Raw genomic sequence first — 26,214 nt, forward strand, 5'->3', positions numbered from 1 at the left:
CGTGTTCTGTGTTGTTTGCTTTGCCCACATTTTGAGTTTGTTTAATATAATTGTTTAGTATAATTGTTGGTTTAGTTTCCAGACAGCTACTGCTTTCTTGTGTATGCTAGATACTGTATAACATGTCAGTATGCACATTTTGTACTGCTGTAATAGAGGTTTACTATTTGAATTATGTTTGATTTGTTATTTCAAGAGCTTTATTGGTGTTATTTTCTATATTATTTCCAGACCACACCCATCTTGTCATACCCCTTTGTTTGACTGTATCAACGGCTGTATCCCAATCCGTTGAGAAAAAATCCCCTACACTGGAACGTGGTTCTTGTGAGACACAAGTCTATTTGTATTGTTTTGTGCATGGATTTGACCTTTAACCCCCTGATACTCACAGTCCATGGCCATGTCTGTGGTTCTCACTACTGGTAGAACACACAGCAGCATAAGACACACTGCAAGCACTCTGACCATGTCTCTCTGGATGATGAGGTCTCTCTGGACAACTGGAGGATATTAATACAATATAAAGTTCAACTTTAATATGATCAGCTACAATGTTTCATTTCAAAGAAACACACACTGACACAGGCCTTTTACTTCTACTTTCTACATTGTGGTATTGCTACTTTTACTTAAAGGATGACTTCACCTATTTTCAACCTATATTCATGTAATTGGTCCTCACTAAGTCATGATGAAATACTCAAATCTACTCGGTCTGTGTCTCAAAGGAGGGCTGTGGACGCTTCAGAAACCCACCTACCAGTGACATCATTATCAGGCAGGTTTTATTTTTCAAACAAGATTTCAATTTGTATCAACGCAGGAACAGGAACGGCTTCCATTATAGCATGCTAACTTTCCAGGAATAGAAAGCCTGCCTTTTTTATTAGCTTGGATTGTCACTGGTAGGCGGGTTTCTGAACTGTCCACAGCCCTCCTCTGAGACACAGGCGGGGGAGTCAAAAATGGTACCATATTATAATGAGCATTGATGAGGACCAATTATATGAAGACAGGTTGAAAATGGTCGTCCCTTTAAGGAGTAGTTCACCCCAAAAAAATTACTTATTTTCTATCAATTACACACCCCATAATTTGATGACTGGCGGGAGACTCAAAGAATCTCCATTGAGTCTCCTACCGGTCATCAAATAGAAGATAAAAAATAATGTATTCCACCACTGGAAGAGAGAGAAACCCTGTAAGTGTGTTAATGTACCTTGATCTCCTGCAGCCTCCTGTGAACCAGAGCCTTGGTCTGTGAGACGGTCTGACACCATGTTCACCTCCTTTCTCCTCCTGCATCTCCTCCCTGACTCCTCCATCCTACTGAACCCTCTTTGATCTGACTGGCTCACCGGAAATATCAAGTAACGACACAAAAAGTAAAGTCAACCAGTAAAAGTACTAATCAATTGTGGACAGTAATGAAGTACATTTACAGTATTTGTGTTCTGTACTTCAGTAAATTTTAAAAAAAAGTGTTTTTTTCTGGGAGGGGGGCAACTTATGACTTTCACTCCACATTACATTCAAAGATAGAACATGTGCTTTTAACTCTACCACATTTCTAGGAAGGTTGTTGTTACTCGTTACTTTTAGGACATTTGTGAGATAGCGGGCTGTAAGTTGAGGTTATTTCATGCACACAACATCAGCATACTGGTAAGAGTAGTAAGGACCCCCAGGCGGCCTCTCTACCCATTCAGTTATTCTCAAATATACATGACACATACATTGTTTACTACCATGATACTGACATGATACTGACCATGATACTGACATGAATCACATGATACTGACCATGATACTTACAATAGCATACTAAAAGTTACAAAACTCAACTGAATTTCAATCTCTCCCTTTCTCTCACTCTGTTCTCTCTCTCTCTCTCTCCCTCTCTCACACACATACACAACTTTATATGGCAGCTGTTGTCGGTAGATTTGATACATCCAGAACTTTAGCTTACATCTTTAATGAAATACCTCAACTTACACTTTTTTCCCTTGTAAGATGAATTATTGTCCTTTTGTTGATTTGTTTGGTGCTGAAGTTATAAGGCTTTGTGTAGCATAGTCGTTCTACGAGTGAGTCTAAAGTGTATGAGGTTTCAGACAATTACAATGTTCTCTAAATGCATTGTGTAAACAATACAGCGATGTATTGATATTAGAAATAAAACACACAAATTTGTACTTTTGAATAGTTGAGTATTTGTTTTAAAGCAAGTACACCAGTACTTTAACTCAAGTAAAGGTTTGACAGAGCAACTTTCACTTGACGTTCAATATTGCGTATTATTGAATATTTGACCAACAGTTTATATACTTTGACTCAAGTACATGGGGTTACTTTGTCCACTACTGATTCTAATAACGTACATTATATTATGCACTACGATAGAATGTATTGTTCATAAATATGTTTAAATGTTATCTTACTCACATTGTCCAATATGTGTGTGTTGTCCTACAGTGGTCTTCACTGTTGCACTCTGAGCTGCTGTCTGTTCTAATCTGACTTTAAGAGCAGGCTTTGGTGTGCTTTGAACACCTTTACGAAATCATTCATTTGCCTGAGGGAGAAGACTTTTTGACATCACCAACCATCCTAAAAAGCAACGTTCACAACAGGGTTGCTTCATTGTGCAAGACAACAAGACCTCTCCATGTGTCCAGGTCACTTAAGAGGAACCAGATGTAGCCGGTGTCTGGGATCACTTTCCCTGACAACATCCAACTCGTGGCCTTGCTGTAAATATCAACACAGCAGGCTCTAAACACTGGCCAGTACTCTGCAGTTCAAGAAGACAGACATCATGTTTTCTTGTGTGTGCTCATTGTTATTTACCTATTATCTCACTCAGATTTTTTCTTTATCCGTTTGTTACTAGACTGGCACCGAGCCTACTGTAACCTAGTGCATATCAAAGAATACAGGTCGAGTGGGCAATGTTAAATGTATAAAAACTAAATGAATAGGCCTAAAGGTAGGTTATATGCTTTGAACATTTGTCAGAAATAATGTAAAGAATACATGATTTGGACATGTATGGTTGGCCTACATCATAATCAGACCTAAATGTGCCCTTCCACTTATTTATACCAATAATGACTTTCTAGCTAATATAGAAATATTAAGCCTTAAGTGTAGGATAATTAAAATTGGATTAATTGTATGCCCCCCATTTATAGATTACAATACATTTGAATGTATAATAAAGTAAGTAAATATTTATTTATTTATTTTGTTTTAAATGGTGCCCAGAGTTCTGAGGGGCTCACATATCAAACTGGTGGTCCTTGAAATAAAAAAAAACGTTTTTCAGACAAAGGACCCCTTAGCTGAGAGAGAGATGAAGGAGGGACCCCCACTACATATTGTATACAATTGTGTTGCAGATTAAACTTTTTCCTATTACATTACACTACAGTCATTTAGCAGACGCTTTTATCCAAAGCGACTTACAATAAGTGCATTCAACATAGGTAGGGAACGAAACTACTAATCACCAGAAGTCTTAAGTGCATTTTCTGCAAAAACAAGCAACCAAGAGTATACCTAGCGCTAAGGTAAAAGTGCAATATATCAGCTACCTATTTCTTTAAACAGATGAGACAAAATAGCAAAATCAAATGAGCAGGAGCTAAAACAAATAAGTGTATCGACTAAACAAGATCCAATAAAACAATACAACAATAAAACAAGAGTTCGTAGGCCAGGCAAAGAGGAAGGGTAGTGTTTCCTGAAGAGGTGGGTTTTCAGCCTGCGGCAAAAGATGGGCAGTGACTCAGCTCTCCTGACATCAGTGGGAAGTTCATTCCACCACTGTGGGGCCAGAACAGAAAAAAGTCGTGACCGTGTAGATCGACCAGAAGGACCCTTCCCTTGAGTGACGAGGCAATCATTCGCCCCGAGGTGTTTCATAGATCGCTTCATAGACTGTCATCAGTGTTGTACAAATTAATGTTTTTTGATTTTTTTATGTTATCTCTCTATTATTTCATGTTAATGTGTAATTATCAGACATTTAACCACTTAAAGCCTCGATACTAAACTTGACCGTTTGCAGGCCTACTTGGTTAGCTTTTCCCCCCTCTAACCAAATCTCTTTGCCAAAAATAGCAGATCTACACTTGTCACTTGTCACACTGGTCAGAACTCAGAACAGATCTAAATCAACAACGCATTTCAAAGGTGAAAACATTTCCCTTTTTGAACATTTTGGAATTGTAATTGTGTTTAAGTGGTTTGGTAGGGGATTGAATGATGGGTAAATATTTAACTCTTCAAATGCCCAGAAGTTATGCTTTCATGAAGCCGTTTCTGTTTCCTAGTCTGGTGTAGTTTAGTATATTCTAGGTGTTAGTGACATGTTTCTTTTACAGTTTTTACGAGTTTATGATAAATAAATAGGATTGAACGTCCTCCATGGCTCGGTAGCGTTAACCTGGACTGGGGATCAAGTTGGGTTGCCAATCTGGGAACCCATCGTCAAAAAAAAGGGAAAACAGCGCCCTCTGCTGTTTTTTTTTACCTTTGATTTGCAGCTCTGAATCTGTTCTTGAGAGATTAGCAGGTTGCAGATCCGGTCTAGAGCGGATACGGAAACGGCTTGTGTGCTCGCATGTACGTGTGGGTTCAAATGACCGGATACAGTAGGCGGGCTCTACACCGGGGCAGAGCACCAAGCAGCAAATAGAAACCAGGCAGTTACTACTACCATGTTATAGACTAGAGATATTCTTATCGTTTTAATTTCGTGTGCTTAAATAGAAAAGCCAGATAACCATAATAATTAACTGTCGGATTTTTTAAATATATATTTTTAGGGTGGAATAGAATACAGTAGAATACAATAATAGAGGAAAACAGAATAGATCTGTTATAGGTTTGTTGAATCATTTAAAAGCCCTTATAACGGGAGGCTGTCGAGACGGGCTAGTGGCGCAATGGATAACGCGTCTGACTACGGATCAGAAGATTCTAGGTTCGACTCCTGGCTAGCTCGTTCCTTTATAGTTTTACCCGATATGTTGTTGGCCCCATAATAATGCAACGAGAGCAGTACAAGGAGGATTGAACAGTGTTGCCATGTCCGCTTATTACAAGCGACTTTGGTCTTGTTTTTCTGTGCAGTTGCTTGCTTGTCAATATTGGTGGTTGCGTTTTTTTGGGCTTGTTTCTATAGTGTAGTTGCTTATTTGGGCTTGTTTCCAAACTTTAAATTATTATTTCAACGAGTGGTTCTCACATATTTTCATGACATGATGGACCCAAATTAATGATGTAGCCTATAGCTATTTGTCCCTAATGAATCCTCATCTGAAAATGTTTTGTGCCAGGGAGCCCCATACCAGATTTCTGCTGTTAGAATGTTTAAAAAAATATTCCAAATATTCCAAATTGTATAGGTTTAACTGAAGTGCTCATGCTTCTTTTGGGCTTGTTTTCTAGACCTGGTTGCTTATTTCTCTCGCAAAACCTGGCAACACTGGTATTGAATAAGGAGGACAGGTCTGAAGTCAAACAGAGCAGCCTGGCTGGACAAGCTTGTGAATGAAAATATTCTGATTGTGACCTTTATGAAATTGCTGAAGAAAATAAAAGACTTGTTAGCATACGTTATGCTCTCTTTTTCTCTCTGATGTGCAGAGTATTATTTTGAAGAGCACAGACGACTGACTGACTGGGATTATTACTTTGACTCTAGTGCCACCTCCTGGTTTCAAAATGTAATAGTGAATTTACCTTGCATTATTTTTGTCTCCCTACAATTTACCACTTGACAAACTAATTCATATTGGTTCATTATGTTATGATCATCTGAGGAAATACAGATGTGTCTAATGACTGCCGGGCCTGGGAAAAAACGGAGTCAGCCTGAGTTCTTCTAAGTTTATAGATATTATAATGACCGGGTGATAATGTCAATTTTTCCTGGATCTCAAATACTGTGGGGAAAGATGTCTGGATGTCTTGAGACTTATAACTTCTGTGTATATAATGTGAATATTTGTAAATACATCTTTGTGTTTTTGAGACTTTTCGGTATAGGTCTTAATGTTTTATTTGATTGTATAATAATAAAGGGATCTGAACACATATGTTCAAATAAGGCAAGGCTTCAACCTACACCTTTTTTGCTCAATGATTTACTTTAGATAAATTGATTATTTAATGCAAGTTTTTCAGGCCAAGGAACCCTTAGCTGAGAGATAGATGAAGCAGGCACCCCCACTACATACTGTATAAAATTGAGTTGCACATTCAACTTTTTCTTAGATTTCATAGATAGCTTCATAGTGACATACTGACATGACACTGACCAGTGACTATGATACTGTCCAATTAGCAATATCATCATGGTTGTGAAGATTCATGTTTTTTACACTTTTCTTTTGTTGGATTCATTAATGTGTAGTTTACTTATAGTGAACTTGACCTTTGTACTTGGTCTGCTCAGTTTTCCAAACCTTTTTGATGAAAATAGTTTATGTACAAGCTCACAGCGCGCTGTGATGCGTTGTGAGCTTTTTACGTTGCAAAAAATAATCACAAGTTCTGACATTTCAAAAATTCACAGTGGAAGTGTAGGGAGACAACTTCCTTAGTAAACTTGAATATACTTAAATGCAAAAAAAAAATGGGTCAAAATGTCTGTTAACAACAGGAACATAAAACATGTGAAAAAAATGTACTCAATGAGGTATTGTCTTAACATGTTTTGACTCAATAAAGTATTAAAAAAAAGAAATCCGATCTACAAGCTCACAAGGCGTTGTGAGTGACCTTGTAGGTTGGCTATTTTCACAATATTTATCTGTGGAACTGAGTCAAACTAAATGCAGTAATGCCTACAATTCCAAGTGCTTGTCAGGGTGGGGGGTCCCCAGTTCAAATATGATTATTTTGGGGAGTCATGGGCCTGAAAAAGTTGGAGAACCCTTACTTACTTAGACTATAGCCCAACTTTGGGCATAGGCCATGAACAAGTGCTCTCCAGGCATCCCGGGCCTGGGCCAGTTTCTCCAGCTGTCCCCATGTGTGGACATATCTCTTCACATCTGCTTCTAGGTCACGCCACTCTAGTCATAGTCGTCCAAATAAGAATCATCCAAATGATTAAAAACAATTATACCTTTTCCATGTAAACAAAAACACAAAACAAGTCATACTGTACCATGTCATCCAAAAAAAGTAATCATGTACTTTTATCCAAATAAATAAGAGTTGCAAAATATGTGCCACATAGGCTGGTAGTCTGAGATGGTTGTATTCAAACATTCATATTTGAAATAATGCATTTATTTCCTTATATTATGAGCAGTTAAACAACATTGTTGTCTTTGGGTGCAGGGAAGAACAAAATTAGATTAAAATTATTTCAGTCGACGGATCAGAAAATATTGTAATGAACAACCTGTCAAATAGGAAAAAGTTACAGGAGGCGGCAAACAACTACTGTACACAGTAAAATCCTCAGTGTTAATTTATCCTTTGTAAATCTTGAGAATATATATATATACTATTTTGGATGTATATCGTCTCTGTCGGGTGGAAACCAAACCTGTTACTTTTCAGGATTCAAATTCAAAAGCCGATCGACAAGCTCAAAACGTGTCACTTCGCGCAGCGTTTTGAGCTGCTACTTTTGCTGTTTTTGTGTGACGCTGTAGTAGTAGGGCATTAATTACGAAAAGAATACAAGAAGTTGAATTATGGAGATAAGAGGTTTCTGCCCGACAGCGACGATATGGTACCTGGCATCTGTGTCACATGTCACTATGGAGTTCACGTGGTCAGGAGTAACATCTCTGTTAGACCCTCTGTCATATAGGAATCAACTATGGATTCAAACACATTCATATAAATATATTACACTCCAGAAAACGTGTGAGAAGAATCAAGACTATTGGCTCTTTTCCACTACGAAGTGTATAACCCAGAACCTTCCATCACCTGAAACCATCACAGAACCCGTTAAGCTGTGTTTTTTTAAAGTTAACGTTTCCATTAAAACCACAACCACCCCTGAAGGGGGAGTCACATCATAAAAACCACCTCACGAGAAACATCTACAACCTCTCAATGCACACTCAAAACTGTGCAACATTAAAAATAAGTTTTTATATATATACCGTGGCAAGCTTTCGGTCATACTAGGCCCTGAAGAAGGTATATGACCTAAAGCTTGCTATATCAAAAATAAACCAAATCTGATTTTGCACAGTTTTGAGTGTGCAGACTGCGGAGGCCGCCTTTTATTGTTAATTTGTTGTAATTTGATTAGGTTCTGAGAACATCTGAAACCGAGCCGCAGTGTTATGGAAACAGACCCAGAACCCATCCGATGAAATACTTAACGGCACGGTTCACTTACGGTTCTTGTCGAGGGGAAAAAAGAGCCATTATGTTTAAGTCTAAACTGTAGCTGTGAACTGGCATATCATTAGATTCTATAGGCTCACACACATCAGCAGCACCCATAAGGTGAACCGGTGTCAGTCACTGAAGCTGAAAAGGCACACACAGTTTATAATGTATTTCCATAATATTTACACAGCCAATGCAAAGTGATATTTACAAAAAAAAAACATTAGGTGGTGAACTTTCTGCAAAGTCAGTATTTGGGGCGTAACGACTCGTTTCGTCCCAGTTAAATGGCATTGGAAATTGATTTCATGTTGGGTCGATATCATCGACCGACCGTCCGTGACAGAAATGAACATGGCGATTGCTTTCAAGGCATAACAGCTCATTACATCAAATAAACATCAACATCTCAACAAGGACGTTGAATAAACCACTGGTTCTCGACGTCGGGTTCGGGGACCACCAAGGGTCCAAATGGACCCTTATGGGTCTGTAGCGCTGACCCATAAGTTCTCCAGGGATCCAGAAGATGGCGATCTTTGATGACACAAAAAAAAAGGAAAAATTAAAATTATTTCACCTGTGTTACGGGTCCATTTTGGTTCCATTTGTACACTCTGAAAGTACTGAGGATTTTGCAGTGTAGTTTGGGGTTCCAGTATAGTTTATTTGAGTGATTCTCAACCTTTTTAATTTCAAGGACCCCCAGTTTGATATGCATTAGGCTGCAGACCCCCATTTTGATACCTATTTTTTTCTATCTCTGGGACTCCAGTCTACACTGTAAAATCCTCAGTGTTAAGGCTCCATTTGGTTCCATCTGTACACTCTAAGAGTTGCAGACTCATAAGGGTCAATTTGGACCCCCGGTGGTCCCCAGACCCATCGTTGAGAAACCATGTGGAATAAACAGCCTTCCGCTTTCTTTGGCAGAAAAAAAAGAAACAACTGTCTTTGTTGTGGTCAGTTCACCAGAGATCCACAAGATGGCGCTGTTTGACAACAGCTAGCGTTGGTAGGAGGAGGCGGCGATGGGCGAGGAGCAGCCAGGCTCGATGTGCTTGAGGTGACAGGAGTGACACAGGAGGTGACCGTTGAGCGGGTAGCAGCGGTGGCCCTCCTCATCGTTCAGCTCCATTTTACAATCCTACAGGACAGAGGAACAGAGAGGGAGGGTCACAAACACTCTTAATGTCACATCATAAGTTTAGAGCAGAAAAGTGGGTGAAATTATTTTTCTGTGCAAGCTCCATCGTTTGTCGTTTTCAGGAGAAACAGCAGAAACAGAGGGAGAGAGAGGGGGAAAAAACTGGAAAGAAACTGGTCAAAAGAGAGATTTGTACATTTATACATAATATAGCATAAAAACGTAGCAGGTATGTTTATGAGGTTAGACATAACAGTCAGTATGATGGCGAGGGTGCTGCCAGGTCAAAGTTCAGCCGTTGCATGAAGTGTTAAAGCACAGCAGGCGCGATTAAACGCTCCCCTGTCCCCTAGATCTGGTTCTCAAACTTTTTCATGTCAAGTACCCCCAAATTGATATGCATTTGGTCGCGGACCCCCATCTGAAAAGGTTGTGTGCCCGGGACCTCCAGAAGCCAAGATGTGGGTTAAAAATGTTCGCTTTAAAAAATATAGCCTATACATATTCAAAGATTTACTACAAGCTCATAGCACGCCTATTTTTGAATAGCCAAAGTATAAAATATGGTTAAAGTGGTGATGATTGTGACACTACAATGTATATTAACTAATTTTGCTGGGGACCCCCTGGTACCCCCCCCCCCCCCGGACCCCACTTTGAGAACCAATGCCCTAGTTCAGTGGTTCTCAAAGTGGGGTCTCGGGGACCCTTAGGGGTCCTCAAGGGGGTGCCAGGGGGTCCACCAGCTAAATTAGTTGGCTATAGCATCAAAAATCAGTTGAACCACTTTAAGCCTAGAATACATCGTCTGTTTGTAAATAGCCTATCTACAGGCTCATTGTGAGCTTGTAGATCAACACAAATCTTGTATGAGGGTCACTGAAACTAATTATTTTCAAATGGGGGTCCGCGGCTACATATAAATTGTTGATATGAAAAGGTTTGAGAAGCACTGCCCTGGACGAAAACGCTCCCCTGTCGGGAATTTCAGTTGTCAGTCAGTCAGTCATTCTCCAGCCAAACAGGAGATGGACTGAAGTAAACATCATCAGATGATGCTCGCCTCTCGCCAGCACACACACATACTAAAATCCTCGGCTTTAATTTACCTCCCCAGAGTGTTATGGGGCCATTTGGTTACATTTGTACACACTAGGGAGTTAAAGTAACGGTGGGATTTACTGTGCATTTACCGCCAGAGCTTGTAATTAAGCCCTACAAATGAATTAAGACCTCCTACTCCTTGTTGCGTGTATTTTAAACAGCTCTTCAGTAAGCAGCTGTGGCACTACCAGCTGTGTGAATATGAGCATTGTTCGAGGACATTTTTATCTGTCACAAAGAGCCAAACCCAGAGTTCTTTTAGTGGTACAAAACAATACAAAGTTGCTGGTCTCAAACTATGTCTTACGCCATAGGTTCTCAAAGTGGGGTCCTTGAGGGAGTTACAGGGGGTCCCCAGCTAAATGATAGATAGTTAGGAACCAATTGGGCCCTTATGGGTCTGTAACTCTGAGAGTGTACACTGTGTAAATGTGTACACTCTCAGAGTTAAATTAACATTGATTTTACAATATAAATTGGAGTCCCAGAGATAGAAATGTCATTAAATGGGGGTCCGTAGCCCTAATGCATGTCAAACTGGGGGTCCTTGAAATTAAAATGGTTGAGAATCACTGCTAGAGCCATAAAGATCTTCTCTTATGGGGGGTCACTGGCATATCTTTTCAAATGGGGGTACGCGGGCTAATAAGTGTCAATTTTGGGGGTCCTTGACATGAAATAGTTTGAGAACCACTGTCGCAATGACCCACCAAAAAGCGCCCACAGACACGCTTTATTGCACATTTTCATGTGCGCAAGCGGAGCGTCTGTGCGCGGCCAGTGAGAACTGGCTGCCTTCATTAACATGGAGTGGAAGAAAAGCAGCGCGCCTGCTGGGTTTCATGCGTCACGCTTAAGCCACACCCACATTGGATGTGCATATATACAGGTACGCACGTCTTCCCTAAAAGTTACGTCTGTTTTGAACCCACCTCACAGTGATAGCACTCCACATGGTAGTCTTTGTCCATGGATACAACTCGAATGGTTTCATCTGACCCCTGGAGAGAGAGAGAGAGAGAGAGAGACAGACACATGGACGGACAGACAGACAGGTCAATTAGATCTGTAAACATTCCATATCCTGCCTCTCTGACTGACATTAACAGCAACATTAACAGCATTTGAAACCAAACTAAACCAGTGGCAGTTGGAAACAGGGATACTTAGGAACGATATAATGCCCAAATATTCCATATATGGGGATTCGCGGATTTATCTATATTTTTGGACAACCGCAGATCCAAATTAATTCCCACACGGTGCATCACTCCCTCGGGTCCTCTGCGATACGTATGGCGAGTTAGAAGTCGATCGGATCTCGAGATATGTGAGGGACACACATATGCACACAGTCACACACACACACACACACACAGATATTTTGCGCATTTATATAAGGATGCCCACAAAAACCCCACTTTGATCCAAGGAACAAAAAGGTATTCAGACCCATGACGAAATAAATCTAACTTACAGTAAAAGCATGTGTGCAAGATTTACAAACCAAGAAAACAAAACGGCCTGAATCAGCATCATTTTGTGCTTACGTTAAGTGTTCTTGTGGAGACAGAATAACCCATTAAGACCTGGGTTTTAATGGGTTAATGGGTCACTTTTTTATTTGAGCTAAAAAGCATTAGTTTACACTTTGGCTATTTAAAAATAGCAGATATACAAGCTCGTAGCGCGGCACAGAGTGCCGCGCTACGAGCTTGTAGATCTGCTATTTATGAAAAATCGTGAACTTGTGTGCAAATCTTTGAATATATATATTCCTTTAAAGCGAACATTTTAAACTCAAATCTTTGCTTCTGGGGGGTCCCTGGAACAACATATTTTGAGATGGGATCCGTGGTCAAATACATTGAGGGTCCTTGACATGAAAAAGTTTGAGAACCACTGATATAGAAACATACGTTTTTTTCAGAATACTGTTGGGATTTAGAAGACATTTGTAGAATCGGCTTCAGGTCTTAATGGGATAAGCAAGAATTTCACCGGACGTATTCGTGACAAATTTCATGCAGGTGTGTGGGACAAACTAAGCCACCCTTCCTGCACACATACTGTACATACAGTATGAGCACGCTCCTCTGAATTCCAGACCCCTAGGTACCGTACGGTACTCTGAGGGGAAGGGAGGGCCAAGGGCATTCCAGCAAAGTCAGCTCTAATTTTGGAGGTTTCTTTCAAGAGAGAGAGAGAGAGAGAGAGCTGCATTCTGCCAAGTACTGTATGCAGTACTTGGCAGTAACTAAGTACGTATTGTTGCGGTCGGGCAGAAACCCCATATGTCAGTGATTCCCAACCAGTGGTCCGGGGACCACCAGTGGTCCTTGGGGGGGTACCAGGGGGTCCCCAGCTAAATTAGTTAACATATCGGCACAATCATTTTAACCACTTAGCTTTGGCTATTCAAAAATAGCAGATATACAAGCTCATAGCGCGGCACCGAGTGCCGCGCTATGAGCTTGCAGATCTGCTATTTTTGAAACATCTTGAAAATGTGTGCAAATCTTTGAATATATTTATTTTGTAAAGCGAACATTTTTAACTCAAATCTTTGCTTCTGGGGGTCCCTGGCATAAAACATTTTTAGATGGGGGTCCGCGGCCAAATGTATATCAATTTAGGGGTCCTTGGCATGAAAGAGGTTGAAAACCACCGCCATATGTCCAAAACCGTTCCTTTTTTATTATCACTTTTTTTTGTTGTTTTGAAAATAGCCGATCTACAAGCTCACAATGCCTCTCATCGCGGGTTGTTGTGAGCTTGTAGATCTTCTATTTTCACTACTGTTGTGCGACACACTTGTATGATGAAGTAGGGCAATGATTTACGAAAAAAACAAACATTTGAAACATGGAGATACAAGGTTTATGCCCGACAACGACGATTTACTAAAATACTATGCACTACCTGCATCTGGCTTTTTTCTTTTAGTCAGTGATCTGACCCAAGCTCCTATATATTATAAACCATCTGCTACCCTGAACAAACAGAGACATAAGAGTACAGTACAGCGAGCCTCACTAAATAACAAAAAAGTGGAGCATATCACTCCAGTTCTTGGATCTTGACAAAGGCTCCCTGTATGCCAAATAATTGATTTCAAAATAACACTGTTGGTTTATAAAGCATTGACTAAATAATAACTATCCATTGGAACACACGTTTTTTTTTACATACAAGGTTTCAACCCGACAGCAGCGATACGAGCACGGCATGTTTAACTTGAACTGTGTTAACTTGAACACCTGCTGGTTAAAGTTCACCAGGTGAACGACTCTTTTAAAAAGAGGGAAAGATGATCGTCTGACGCACGCCTCAGAGCCTCGGAGCACGTTCCCCTCGCTCCACCTCACCACAGTGTTTTAAAGGGATACCTTAACATGTGGCGCACGCTAAATCATCCTCACTTCTACCCCTTAGGGGCACGACCTTGAGACACCCAATACCTGCCACCAGTGGTGCAGAGTAACTAAGTACATTTACTGAAGTACTGTACTTAAGTGAAGTTTAGTCTATTCTAAAATAGCACAAGCTCACAATGCATCGAAAAAAGGTTTGACAAAAAAAAAAGAAAAAAAAAAAGAAGAAGGAAACGGGCCATTCATGATAAATACCTTTACTATGGTACTGTAAGTATAGTATAATTTGGCACCTCAAAATTGTACTTTTAAGTACAGTACTTGAGTAAATACTTATGTTGCCTTACACCACTGCCTCCAGGCTGAGTATCAGTGTGTAACCCACATGAGAAGCAGGTCGACGGGGTCGAATAACCTGACATTGTATTCTCTGGTACAGTTGGTTTTCATTTCATCAGGTTCAACACGGGACATTTGTATAACGTCGCTATAGGGCAGAAACCTTGTATCATCTTGTCATGTAGAAATACTCTGTTACAAGTAAAGGTCCAGAATTCAAAATTTACTTGAGTAAAAGTACAAAAGCATTGGTATCAAAATGTACTTACAAGTACCAAAAGTCGAAAGTACTCGTTATGCAGAATGTCTCATTTCACAAGTTTTCAAATGCATAAAAAACTTTTGAAAATAGCAGATCTACAATCTCACTGTGAGCTTGTAGATCTGCTATTTTCAAATTGCTGAAATGTATATAGGGCTGAAGTGGGTAAAATGTATGTTTTGTAATAATAATCAAAATCTACAAACTAGTAACTAAAGTTTTCAAATAATTGTAGTGGAGTAAAAGTATAATATTTGCCTCCGAGATGTAGTGGAGTAGAAGTACAGAAAATTGGAAATACTCCAGTAAAGTAAAAAAATACTTTGTAATTAAATAATTGTATTTAAGTACAGTACTTGAGTAAATGTACTAAAAATATAAAGAAAAGAAAATCCTGCCTATAATGTCAAAATAGGGACGCCGGGTTGAAAGTGGTTTAGTGTGTCTGTGGGTTTTATAAAGATTTAAACAGTGAAAAGTATTACGAGTTTGTTACTAAATAATATCTACAATGAATTCATTTGGAACACATTTTTATTTAGGGTAGTTTTGCGTTAATGTCTGTTTTTTTTGTTGGGGCTGTCACAGTGACAAACGCTAAAGACAATGGAATGTTAAATGAAGTGATTCAGATTCTTATTCACCGTGATCCAAACGTTGATGCGTTCGTTCATCATGAAAAACCTGTTATTTCTCAGAAGGATGACCTCACCACCTTTTTAAACCACAGTCTGCAGTTACAGCGGTTAAAGTGTGGTTTATTTCTGCTATCAGTCTCTGGTAAAGTGAGACAGAAGTAGGCCATTTGTGGCTGATAACAGAGCATGCCGTAATGCATTTGGCACTGAAACCTGTCCACAGGACTTTGAACCAATAACACAGTGTTGTGGCGTAATCCCTCATGACTAAACTGCTCCGTTTTGCAGGCAGTGGTGTAAAGTAACTGAGTACATTTACTCAAGTACTGTACTTAAGAGTACAATTTTGAGGTATTCTTTTTACTTTACTGGAGTATTTCCAATTTTCAGTAATTTTACTTCTACTCGACTACGTCTCAGAGACAAATATTATACTTTCACTCCACTACAATTATTTTAAAACTTTAGTTACTAGTTACTTTGTAGATTTAGATTATTATTACAAAACATACATTAACCACTTCAGCCCTATATACGTTTCGGCCATTTGAAAATAGCCGATCTACAAGCGCAACACATTGTGAGCTTGTAGATCTGCTATTTTCAAAAGATTTGTATACATCTTATACATTCCTTATAGAGCGTGCCAACGTGTCGTCACCACGGGGGGGCGTGGCATTGGGCAATGTTAAGTCAACCTGGTTTTTACCCCTCAAAGATGTCCGCCGCTACCAAAAGGCACTTGTTGACGCCCCCTTCAGGATTTTTGGCACGCTCTATACATACCTTCTACATAATGAGTACTTTCTACTTTTAGTACATTTTGATACCAATACTTTTGTAATTTTACTCAAGTAAATTTTGAATTTACTTTGAGTATTTCTACATTGCAGTATTGATACTTTTACTTAAGTAAAATATGTGAGTACTTTTTCCAGCACCGATTGCAGGCTGACGTGGTCTTACCTCAGAGGGCAGGATGGGTTGATTACAGGCGGCACATTTAGGAGCCAGGACCCTGTGAGAGAGTCACACAAACAAAAGAAACAACACGTCACGATAGAACATTTTGAACTGTAAACCCTGAGCATATAATCATTGTAAATGCTACAGCGCAATGTCTGGCGTACCCCTTTCAATCCTTAACCCATTAAGATCTGAGGCCAATTATAAAAATGATTTCTAAATCCGTTTTTTTTTTTTTTTTACAAAATGTTCACGATTTCTCAAAAATAGCAGATCTACAAGCTCATAGCGCGGCACTCTTTTACCAAAGTAAAACATTTTGGTACTTTTTCCACCACTGAAACCACCACTAAGTTCAGATGAATTGCGATTGGTTGATAGTTATCGTTCTTGGTGTGGACAGGCATTTAGCGGCTTTGAGTTACATTGATAACAAGTTCAATTGACCACACACTTTCCCTCTCAGACTATAACAGTGGGTCTACAACCTCTCGGCCCACCCCTAGTGTCAGCCAATGCCCAGACGGTGTGCAGCAGCACAGTGTTCTGGTTCTACTAAGCAGGGATAAAGAGTTATGCCAGGTTCTGCAGATGTTGCTGGCTCTCTCTCTCACGCACTCAGATTCATTCCACCAATCGTAAAGAGTAGGAAAACAAAATCCAAAAAGCTAAATGAATTCATTATTTCCCTGCCGGCGGCAGATGGTTGGCACCTGGATGTCTGCGCCTGGGCCTCAGTGTCATGACTGCAGGCTGACACAGAAAAATACATACACAGTACAATTCTCAGTGTTCATTTAAAAGGCAGGGTAAGTGATGTTTTAACCCATTAAGACCGGGAACGCATCTGTGTCACATTTTTAGATCTGCACTTATTTTACACTCTGGCTATTGAAAAATAGCAGATATTCAAGCTCATAGCGCAGCACCGAGTGCCGCTCTATGAGCTTGTAGATCTGCTATTTTTGAAAAATCGTGAAAATGTGTGCAAATCTTTGAATATATATATTCTTTCAACGCGATATTTTTTAACTCAAATCTTTGCTTCATGGGGGTCCCTGGAACAAAATAGTTTGAGATGGGGGTCCGCGGCCAAATACATTTTGGGGGTCCTTGACTATTTTGAGAAAGACTAAGTTTGAGAACCACCGATATAGAAACATACGTTTTTTTTTTTTAAACTGTTTAGAAGACATTTGTGGAATCGGCCTCAGGTCTTAACACATTGATTGCCTAGATCGAGTCAACTCGTTTTTAGAATCCATCGCTTGATTGCCTAGATCGAGTTAACTCGTTTTTACATTTTTGGGGGAAAATTCCACAAGGGGCGACCTAACACAGCTTTGGAATGATCGATCGTCTCTCAGAGAAGAACAATGTGGATGTGACGTCATTCCAAAAAACGTCACTTCCATCCGCCCCAATGATGGGATTTTCAGAAAAACGGCTGTAACTCAGTTTCTTTTTTTTCCATTGAAAACCACCCGTTTTCAGCGGACCAAAGCTCCAAAATGGCGGATCGCGGTTGGAAACTTGTTGTTCCCATGGATACACAGATCCTTCCGTCTACTCACAGGAAACTTTTTCCGTGTGTTTTTTTTACACAATGTCGGTTCCACGGCGTTTCAAATATCATCGGATTGAGGTAATTATACGCCGGCACGGGGATAGAAAACTATGTTTAATATCTTGGCAGTCAATGTGTTAATGGGTTAAAACAAAAAATGTTCAGTTAAAAAGTTAAAGCTCTGTATTCTGATAGTAATCATTGCTAGAGAGTGTTTGTTCAGTAACACGGGTCTTTTTAATAAACAGAAAATACATTTTCAGGTGGGTTGCCAATTTCATCCAGCGCATGCATCAGTTCCAATTCTGTCTGCTCACTACTTTGTTTAATCAATTGCAATTTCACTTTACCTTTTACTACAGTATATAAATGCACCATTTCACCGGTGTATCCTTTATCCTGTATGAGTTCTCTCTCCTGATTGGATAACATTGGTATCCCGAACTGAAAATGCATTTTCTGTTTACTAAAGAGCTAGAGAGAAGGAGACCCCTGGTACTGAACACAACAAGAAATGATGACGCAGTCATATTAATACCAGGTTGCTCTCTCCAGTGTCCCCCCACGGAACCAAATGGCCCCGTGGTCCTGTACCCTTTCGCTCGCGGAGTAACAAATCGCTGTTGGAGGCGGCGCTGTGTGTGTGTGTGTGTGTGTATGAGGAGTCAAGTCAATAGTTTGTTTGGTGGCGACGACCACCCTTTTTTTTGGTTCTGGGCTATGATCCCATAGCATGTGAGGACGCCCGTCGTTCAGAGTATGGGGAAGTCTCGGGGAAGTCTCCCCATTGGCTTAAAGTATTGAAGGACAGCCAATGATGAAAAGGTCGCTAGAAAGTGTTTAGAAAGTGTTTAGAAAGTGTTTAGAAAGTGTTTAGAAAGTGTTGAGTAGATGATCAGTCTCTTCCTAGACCAGGCTGCAAGCAACCTGGTAAAAAAAACATATATAACTAATGTACCTGTCTAGAATTACCAGTGGATAAATGAACACGGAGGATTTTACTGTGTACAGTACTGTATATCGTCTCGGTCAGGTGGAAACCTCCAAAACTGTTACTATTTTCAGGATTCAAATTCAAAAATAGCAAGAGTAGCAGATCTACAAGCTCGAAACAAGCTTGTGGATGCAGCTGCAGTGTGTTTGTCCTCCTGGTTTCTTTCCACAGACCAGTGGAGAGTTAATGTGGAGAGAGTTAACCCTTTAAGACGGGGAACGCATCTGTGTCATTTTAGATTTCTTTGAGCTATTCAAAAACAGCAGATATACAAGCTCATAGCGCGGCACCGAGTGCCTCGCTATGAGCTTGTATATCTGCTATTTTTGAAAAATCTTGAAAATTTGAGCAAATCTTTGAATATATATATTTTTCAAAGCAAACATTTGTAACTAAAATCTTTGCTTCTGGGGGATTCTGCAAATGTCTTCTAAATCCTAACAGTTTTTTGAAAGAAGCTTATGTTGCTATAATCAGTGGTTCTCAAACTTTTTTCATGTCAAGGACCCCCAAAATTATATGAATTTTGGCCGCGGACCCCCATCTCAAAAACATTTTGTTCCAGGGACCCCCCAGAAGTTGTAATAGAGTTAAAAATGTTCGCTATGGAAAAATAGATATTCAAAGATTTGCAAACATTTTTCGCGATTTTTCAAAAAAAAATAGCAGCTATTTTTGAATAGCCAAAGAAATCTAAAACGACACAGATGCGTTCTCGGTCTGAAAGGGTTAAAGTGAGAGCATCCAGGGAGTTTCTGCAGCTCACAGCGAGGCTGATTGTTCTAGCAGAAAGTCACGAGCTGTGTGCTGCTTTTCCACTCAAACAGCCTCACACACTGTGTTGTTCTGCATCGCTCAGCGAGACCCCTGTGTTTAGGCTGAGAGGTGCTGACGGCCACACACACACATACTGTTTTTATTACCATACTATTTTAGGACGTTGATTTAATGAATGACATTTTTTGTGTGCCATTTTTAACCCTCTAACCCTGAGAATATAAGATTTACAGTATGTGTCGCAAGCGCTATTTTTTTGGTGCGTGACACAGGCAGGCGCGTTACTAAGTATGAATCAAGCACATCCTCCTGAGCCTTAAAACTAACCTCTAAATCAGTGTTTCTCAAACATTTTCGTGTCAAGGACCGCCAAATTGATATATATTGGGCCGCGGACCCCCATCTGAAAATATCTTGTGCCAGGGACGAGGGACCCCCAGAAGCATAAAAAAAAGAAAAGTATTCAAAAACTTTCACTAATGTTCAAGATCTACAAGCTCATAGCGCGTCACTTGTAGATCTGCTATTTTTTAATAGCCAAAGTATAAAAGGTTAAAGCGGTTAAAATGATAGTGATGCTATATTAACTAATATTGCTGGGGACCCCCTGGGCCCTGGCACTTCCCCAAGGACCCCTAGGGGTCCCCGGACCCCACTTTGAGAACCAACGCTCTAAATGCCTAATCCTTAACCTAATCCACACCTATGCCTTCCACTTTAACTGGACAGCAAGCTGTTAAAGTTGCTTGCTGAGAGCCTTCTCAAGTGTCTGCCGCACGTGGCGGAGCCCGGGGGGGGCAGAGGGAAACCCAGCCCACCTTTGCGGACCCCCTGAACCTGATATGGTCGCGGCGGCGGAGGAACCCGGAGGGTATGAATGTTGTGCTTTCATTTTAACCCTTTAAGACCGGGAACGCATCTGTGTCATTTTTTGATTTCTTTGGCTATTCAAAAATAGCAGATCTACAAGCTCATAGCGTGGCACTATGAGCTTGTAGATCTGCTATTTTTTTTAAATCATGAAAATGTTTGCAAATCTTTTAATACACACATATATTTAAAGCGAACATTTTTAACTCAACTCTTTGCTTCTGGGGGATTCTACAAATGTCTTCTAAATCCTAACAGTTTCTTTGAAAAAACTTGTGTTAATATAATATCAGTGGTTCTCAGACTTTTTCATATCAAGGACCCCCAAAATTATATGTATTTGGCTGCGGACCACCATCTCAAAATATGTTGTTCCAGGGACCCCCCAGAAGCAAAGATTTGAGTTAAAAAAAAAACACTTTAAAAATATATTTATATTCAAAGATTTGCACAACTTTTCAAAAATAGCAGATCTACAAGCTCGTAGCGCGGCACTCTGTGCCGTGCTACGAGCTTGTAGATCTGCTATTTTTGAATAGCCAAGGAAATCTTACAATGACAGAGATGCGTTCCCGGTCTTAAAGGGTTAAACGTACTGTAGCTAATAGCAGAGGACAAAAAAATCTATTCCATTTGCTGTTTGTTCAGTAATGCACTTCACACTTTACTTTACTTTGATATTATTAACTCCATTCAATCCGGGAACGCATCTGTGTCATTTTAGATGTCTTTGGGCTATTCAAAAATAGCAGATCTACAAGTTCATGCCGCGTTATGAGCTTGTGGATCCGCTATTTTTTGAAAAATCTTGAACATCTTGAATACATACATTTTTTTAAACAACATTTTTAACTCAAATCTTTGCTTCTGGAGGTCCCTGGAACAAAACATTTTACAAATGTTACCTTTAAAAAAACATATGCAAAATTTTCACGATTTTTCAAAAATAGCAGATCTACAAGCTCATAGCGCGGCACTCTGTGCCGCGCTATGAGCTTGTATATCTGCTATTTTTGAATAGCCAAAGTATAAAACAATGGTTAAAGTGGTTAAAATCTAGAATGACACAGATTCATTTAATGGGTTAAGACCATGAGCTGGAGCCACCAGGATTAGCTTGTAATTCACCCATAGTTTTCTGCGATGACTTTTCCTACACTCATCAACATATACTTTGGCGTCATCGGCACCCAAGTAAGCTGACCGCATAGTCGAGCACTGCACGTGCGCAATAATAAGTTGCACATTTAGTGTCCGGCCAATCACACGCAACGTTCGCATTGGTGTGTCTCTGCGATGGTAGTTCAGCTAGTTTTAGAAATTCTCAGAGGTGTGTAAGTGCTGCCAAAAACGAGCTTCAGCAAGGCACTGTGTTTGTTTGTGTGCTCCATCCACAATCATGTCATTTTGTACCTAGTGACTGACTTCGTTTGTAGTATGCTGCCAGTAGTCTTTGATGCAGTAGAGCTCATTTTAACTCTTTCACGGCCAAGGACAACTTTTACGACTTTGTTTTTGTCCAAAGGCTCAGACTGCCAAAGACGACTTTTACGACCTTTTCGTTTTTCAGTGTTTTTTCCCCCAGGCGGCGCTGTTCTCTAACACACGCGTGACCATTTTCATCCTCAAGTCACGCAGATCCAGGATATCACGTGATCGAAAGATCTCCACCACCATTGACTTCCTGCTTGGCGTATTTGGGGAAATGGCTATATCTTTTTTTTTCTTCCTGCATTTTTTGACGAGACGAGCTATATTCAACGGCCTGTAACAAGCGACCGGGGGGGTCGCGATGATTTCTCTTTTTTTCTCTCGTGGAAGCACAGTGAAACCCTCCGTGTTTAGCAACCGTCGGGGGAATCGATCATACTGGATATAAATATTCTGCGACTAGTTGAAAAGGTAAGGAAAACCAAAAATCGCTGGCAGTGGGCGATTCAATTATGTATTTAATCTGGCAGTGAAAGAGTTAAGTAGATCTCATTTCAACCATGAGTACCTGTGATAGTCTTTGATGCAGTAGATCTTGTTCTCCGTGTCCACAGTGAAGGGCACTCCATCCAGGCTCTCGTTGCAGATGACACAGCGGAAACAGCCTGGGTGGTACGACTTCCCAAGGGCTTGTAGGATCTGCGAGCACACACACACGCACACGCACACGCACACGCAGAGGAGAAGGAGAATATTAGGTCAGCTATACACTGTGAATAGGCTTCATTATGTCTTTTTAGTCAAGATCGAGACAAAAGAACCATTGTTCTTCATGAGCCTTTTTTTTCTTTTCTTGTCTTTTCAAGACAACGTATTGAAGAAGCCATTGAGACATACGTACACCATCCTTTCCTGTTGGCTGTACATGAAGCATGCTGGGTGTGTGTATGGAGAACACATGTACACTCATGTTCCTTCCTACGCGGGTACACTTCCACTCATGACTTTGTCATCACGAGAACACACACACACACACACACACACACACACACACACACACACACACACACACACACACACACACACACACACACACACACACACACACACACACACACACACACACACACACACACACACACACACACACATACATCCTGGGTGTGTGTGTCTCTGTCTCGCTCTCTGCCCTGATGTTACCCACCAACTTGTATGTGTGTGTTTAATAATACTCCTACTATAAATGTGTGAAATCTTCAAACTCTGCGCACGTCAGAGGACCCAAGGGTGTGCGGTGCCTGGTAATATTATAATGTTCGGTAATATTACAATTTTCAAAAACGTTCAAAATCTACTTTCTTTTAAAAAATTCAAAATTAGCGACAGGGCTTAAGTGTTCCACGCTACGAGCTTTTAAAAAAAATCACGATTTTGTTTGAAAATCTTTGAATATAATTCAAAATTAGCGACAGGGCTTAAGTGGTTAAGATAATGTCCGTCCGTCCGTCCGTCCGTCCCCGCCAGTTTTCCATGGGAAACTCTGTTTGTCTATTATGACATGATGCCCAGAATACAGATGCTAGGGTCCATGTGCTTAAAAAGGAAAAAGTGAACACACACACACACACACACACACACACACACACACACACACACACACACACACACACACACACACACACACACACACACACACACACACACACACACACACACACACACACACACACACACACACACACACACACACACACACACACACACACACACACACACACACACACGCACACACACACACACCACAGTCACCACTTCCTCCTGAGTCGTTATCCAGATGTGCCCACAGGAAACTTATTACGGGTGGAGCTGCTGAATGTTTGAGGAAGGCATCTGCCACACACACGCGTGCACACGCACACGCACGTCGCACACACACACACACGGCACTCACCATGTCCATGATCAGATGGCCACATGCGTTGCACTTGTCCGCAGACTGCTGGAAGCCAGAGTACTGAAACACAATAAAAGTAAAAGTAAAAAAAAAAGTAAAAGTACTGAAAATTGGAAATACTCCAGTAAAGTAAAAAAATACCTCAAAATTGTACTTAAGTACTTGAGTACATGTACTTAGTTACTTTACACCACTGTTCACAACGATCTGACAATTACGTCAAAGACGAACTGAAAGCATACGCCGTAAAATCCTCCGTGTTAATTAAACTCCAACAGTGTAGACAAAGTGGAACCAAATGGACCCGTACACTCTGTGTACACTCGCTTGTACATTCTTGGGGTTATAATTTAAATGTGACACTCACTAATTTGTGAGTTACAGATACAATAACACAGAGTATCGTGAAAGCATACACAGTAAAAAAAATCCTCAATATTAATTGAACTCCAAGCGTGAATAAATGGAACCAAATGGTCCACATTTTGGTTCTATTTGTACACTCTTGGTCAAATGGAATCATTACTAATTTAACACTCACTAATTTGTAAACACTTGGAGTTACAAATTAAGATAATTTAATTAACAGGATTTTACTGGGTGTAACTGGATCTTTGCAGGGTCTTTACTGGGTGACGGACTCAATAAATCTCATTAGTATACTGTTATTACGCTTCTGTTTGTTGATAAAATCACATAAATAATCCAAAGGCTCTACAATGTATCTCTAGGGCAGTAACCAAAATAAGTGAATTGGAAATATGCACTCTTAAACAATCACAGATGTTAAGGATTAGTGTGTTTTTTTGTGTATTGCTCATTGGTCTCTGAGTACTGAGTCATCTTGGGAGCTTTCTGGGGTCTTAAGACCCAGAACCAAACCAAGTCGTGGCGTTTGTTTTATAACTAGAGCATTTAGATGGGTGGAGTTGGCAACAGTCTGTGAATTAATGCAGAAAAGGCCCATGGTGGCGTCTGCACAAGAATGCTAAGAATGGCATTTGATGTCACATGGGGGGAGGACCACATCAGAAGCGCGGATCACTGCGTAGGCCTTCCGCGAGGTCACAGACGAGGTCAGAAAGGGAAGGATGAGGCTGGCTGGGTACTGCGCAGTGTTGATTTTGACGACAAATTTTGATTTAGTTTGAAAAAAATTCTGTTTAGTTTTAGCCATATTTTAGTCATCTGAAATGTTTTACTTTTAGTCTCGTTTTAGTTGACTAAATATCATAAGATTTTACTCGACTAAATCTACAATTGATTTAATCGTCAAATTTTTTTTTTGCCGGGCCGTGATGCCATCGAAATGGCTGATTTTTCACTTAGCTGCATGCCGAAAAAAGCAGATCTACAAGCTCACAACGCGTCGCGCTGCGACGCGTTGTGAGCTTGTAGATCTGCTTTTTCCGGTCTGTGACACCCGCGAGCACCCATGGTGACTTGTCTTAGTTCTACTGGATCTCTTCTCCACTCGTCCCTCCCAAACATTTTAGTCTAGTTTTTATTTGTTGACGAAATTGTCAGTATATTCAGTCATAGTTCTAGTCATCATAGCTTAGTTTTTATTTTATTTCGTTTTCGTAGATGAATAAAGGTAGTAGACAGACATTTTTCGTCATCGTTAGTCAACAAAATCAACACTGGTACTGCGTCAGGCACCCGGAACTGGTGGGAGCCAACCCAGGGCACAGCTATGAGGGAAGGGGGCGTACGAACGGACCCTGATGGAGTGGAGAGCAGCGATCCAGGAGTCCCGAGTTGGCGACGGCTAGTCCGCGCCCTCGCATCGCTGCACACATCAATGTCACTGGCTGAATTGAGCTCAAAGTACTTTTGGGGGAATTGACAACAATAAAACACAATCTGAACTGTCTTCACGTGGTGAGCCTCACATTTCTGGCACTGCAGTTTGGTCAGAATAAATGCTATGAATTATTTAGCAAAATACTGTTTGACCCGGGTCTGCTCTCTGAACAGAACATATTCTGTACACCATCATCACCACACACTTTAATTAGTGTGTTATTATAAGTGTCTTATTAACAGAGGAGACTTAACACATTGAATGCCAATCGCGTAGATCTACGCGAACCTATTTAAAGCCGCAGCGTGCCAGTCGCGTAGATCTACGCGAACCGCCGATTCCCATGTTAAGTGCCCCAGGTGCACTTTCCGAATTTTTTTGATCCATTTCCGTTTCCGGTTTCCGGTCGGAAACAGAATTATTCGGGTTCCGGTTTTTTCGATCGTATCCGCTTCCTGTCTGGGATCCTGTTTAAAACTCGATTTTCTCGGTTGTTGTTTTTCTCCTCGCTGATCACTGTTTACCGTTGATCGGCTCTATCTTCAAGATGGCGGCTCGCATTTGGAAACTGTTTTCGCTGGCCGTTTCTCACGGATCCGCTG

The 26,214-nt window shown here is 40.5% G+C and overlaps 1 protein-coding gene across 3 annotated transcripts in view; it reads right to left on the reverse strand.

The window, feature by feature from the left end:
• Positions 1-7,246: 7,246 nt before the first annotated feature.
• Positions 7,247-26,214, reverse strand: part of limd1a (LIM domains containing 1a) — a 53,372-nt gene continuing 34,404 nt past the window's right edge. For all 3 annotated transcript variants that reach the window (XM_080426135.1, XM_080426133.1, XM_080426134.1), the window contains 5 exons: positions 23,803-23,865; positions 22,420-22,550; positions 16,213-16,264; positions 11,566-11,634; positions 7,247-9,529 (listed from right to left, as the gene is read on the reverse strand). In XM_080426135.1, coding sequence (XP_080282261.1) covers positions 9,389-9,529; positions 11,566-11,634; positions 16,213-16,264; positions 22,420-22,550; positions 23,803-23,865 — 456 coding nt within the window. In that variant the 3' untranslated portion in view covers positions 7,247-9,388. The remainder of the gene's footprint in view (positions 9,530-11,565; positions 11,635-16,212; positions 16,265-22,419; positions 22,551-23,802; positions 23,866-26,214) is intronic.

The sequence above is a fragment of the Gymnoscopelus braueri genome, assembly GCF_963280865.1.
Source record: "Gymnoscopelus braueri genome assembly, chromosome: 4".
In the NCBI taxonomy this organism is placed as follows: Eukaryota; Metazoa; Chordata; class Actinopteri; order Myctophiformes; family Myctophidae; genus Gymnoscopelus; species Gymnoscopelus braueri.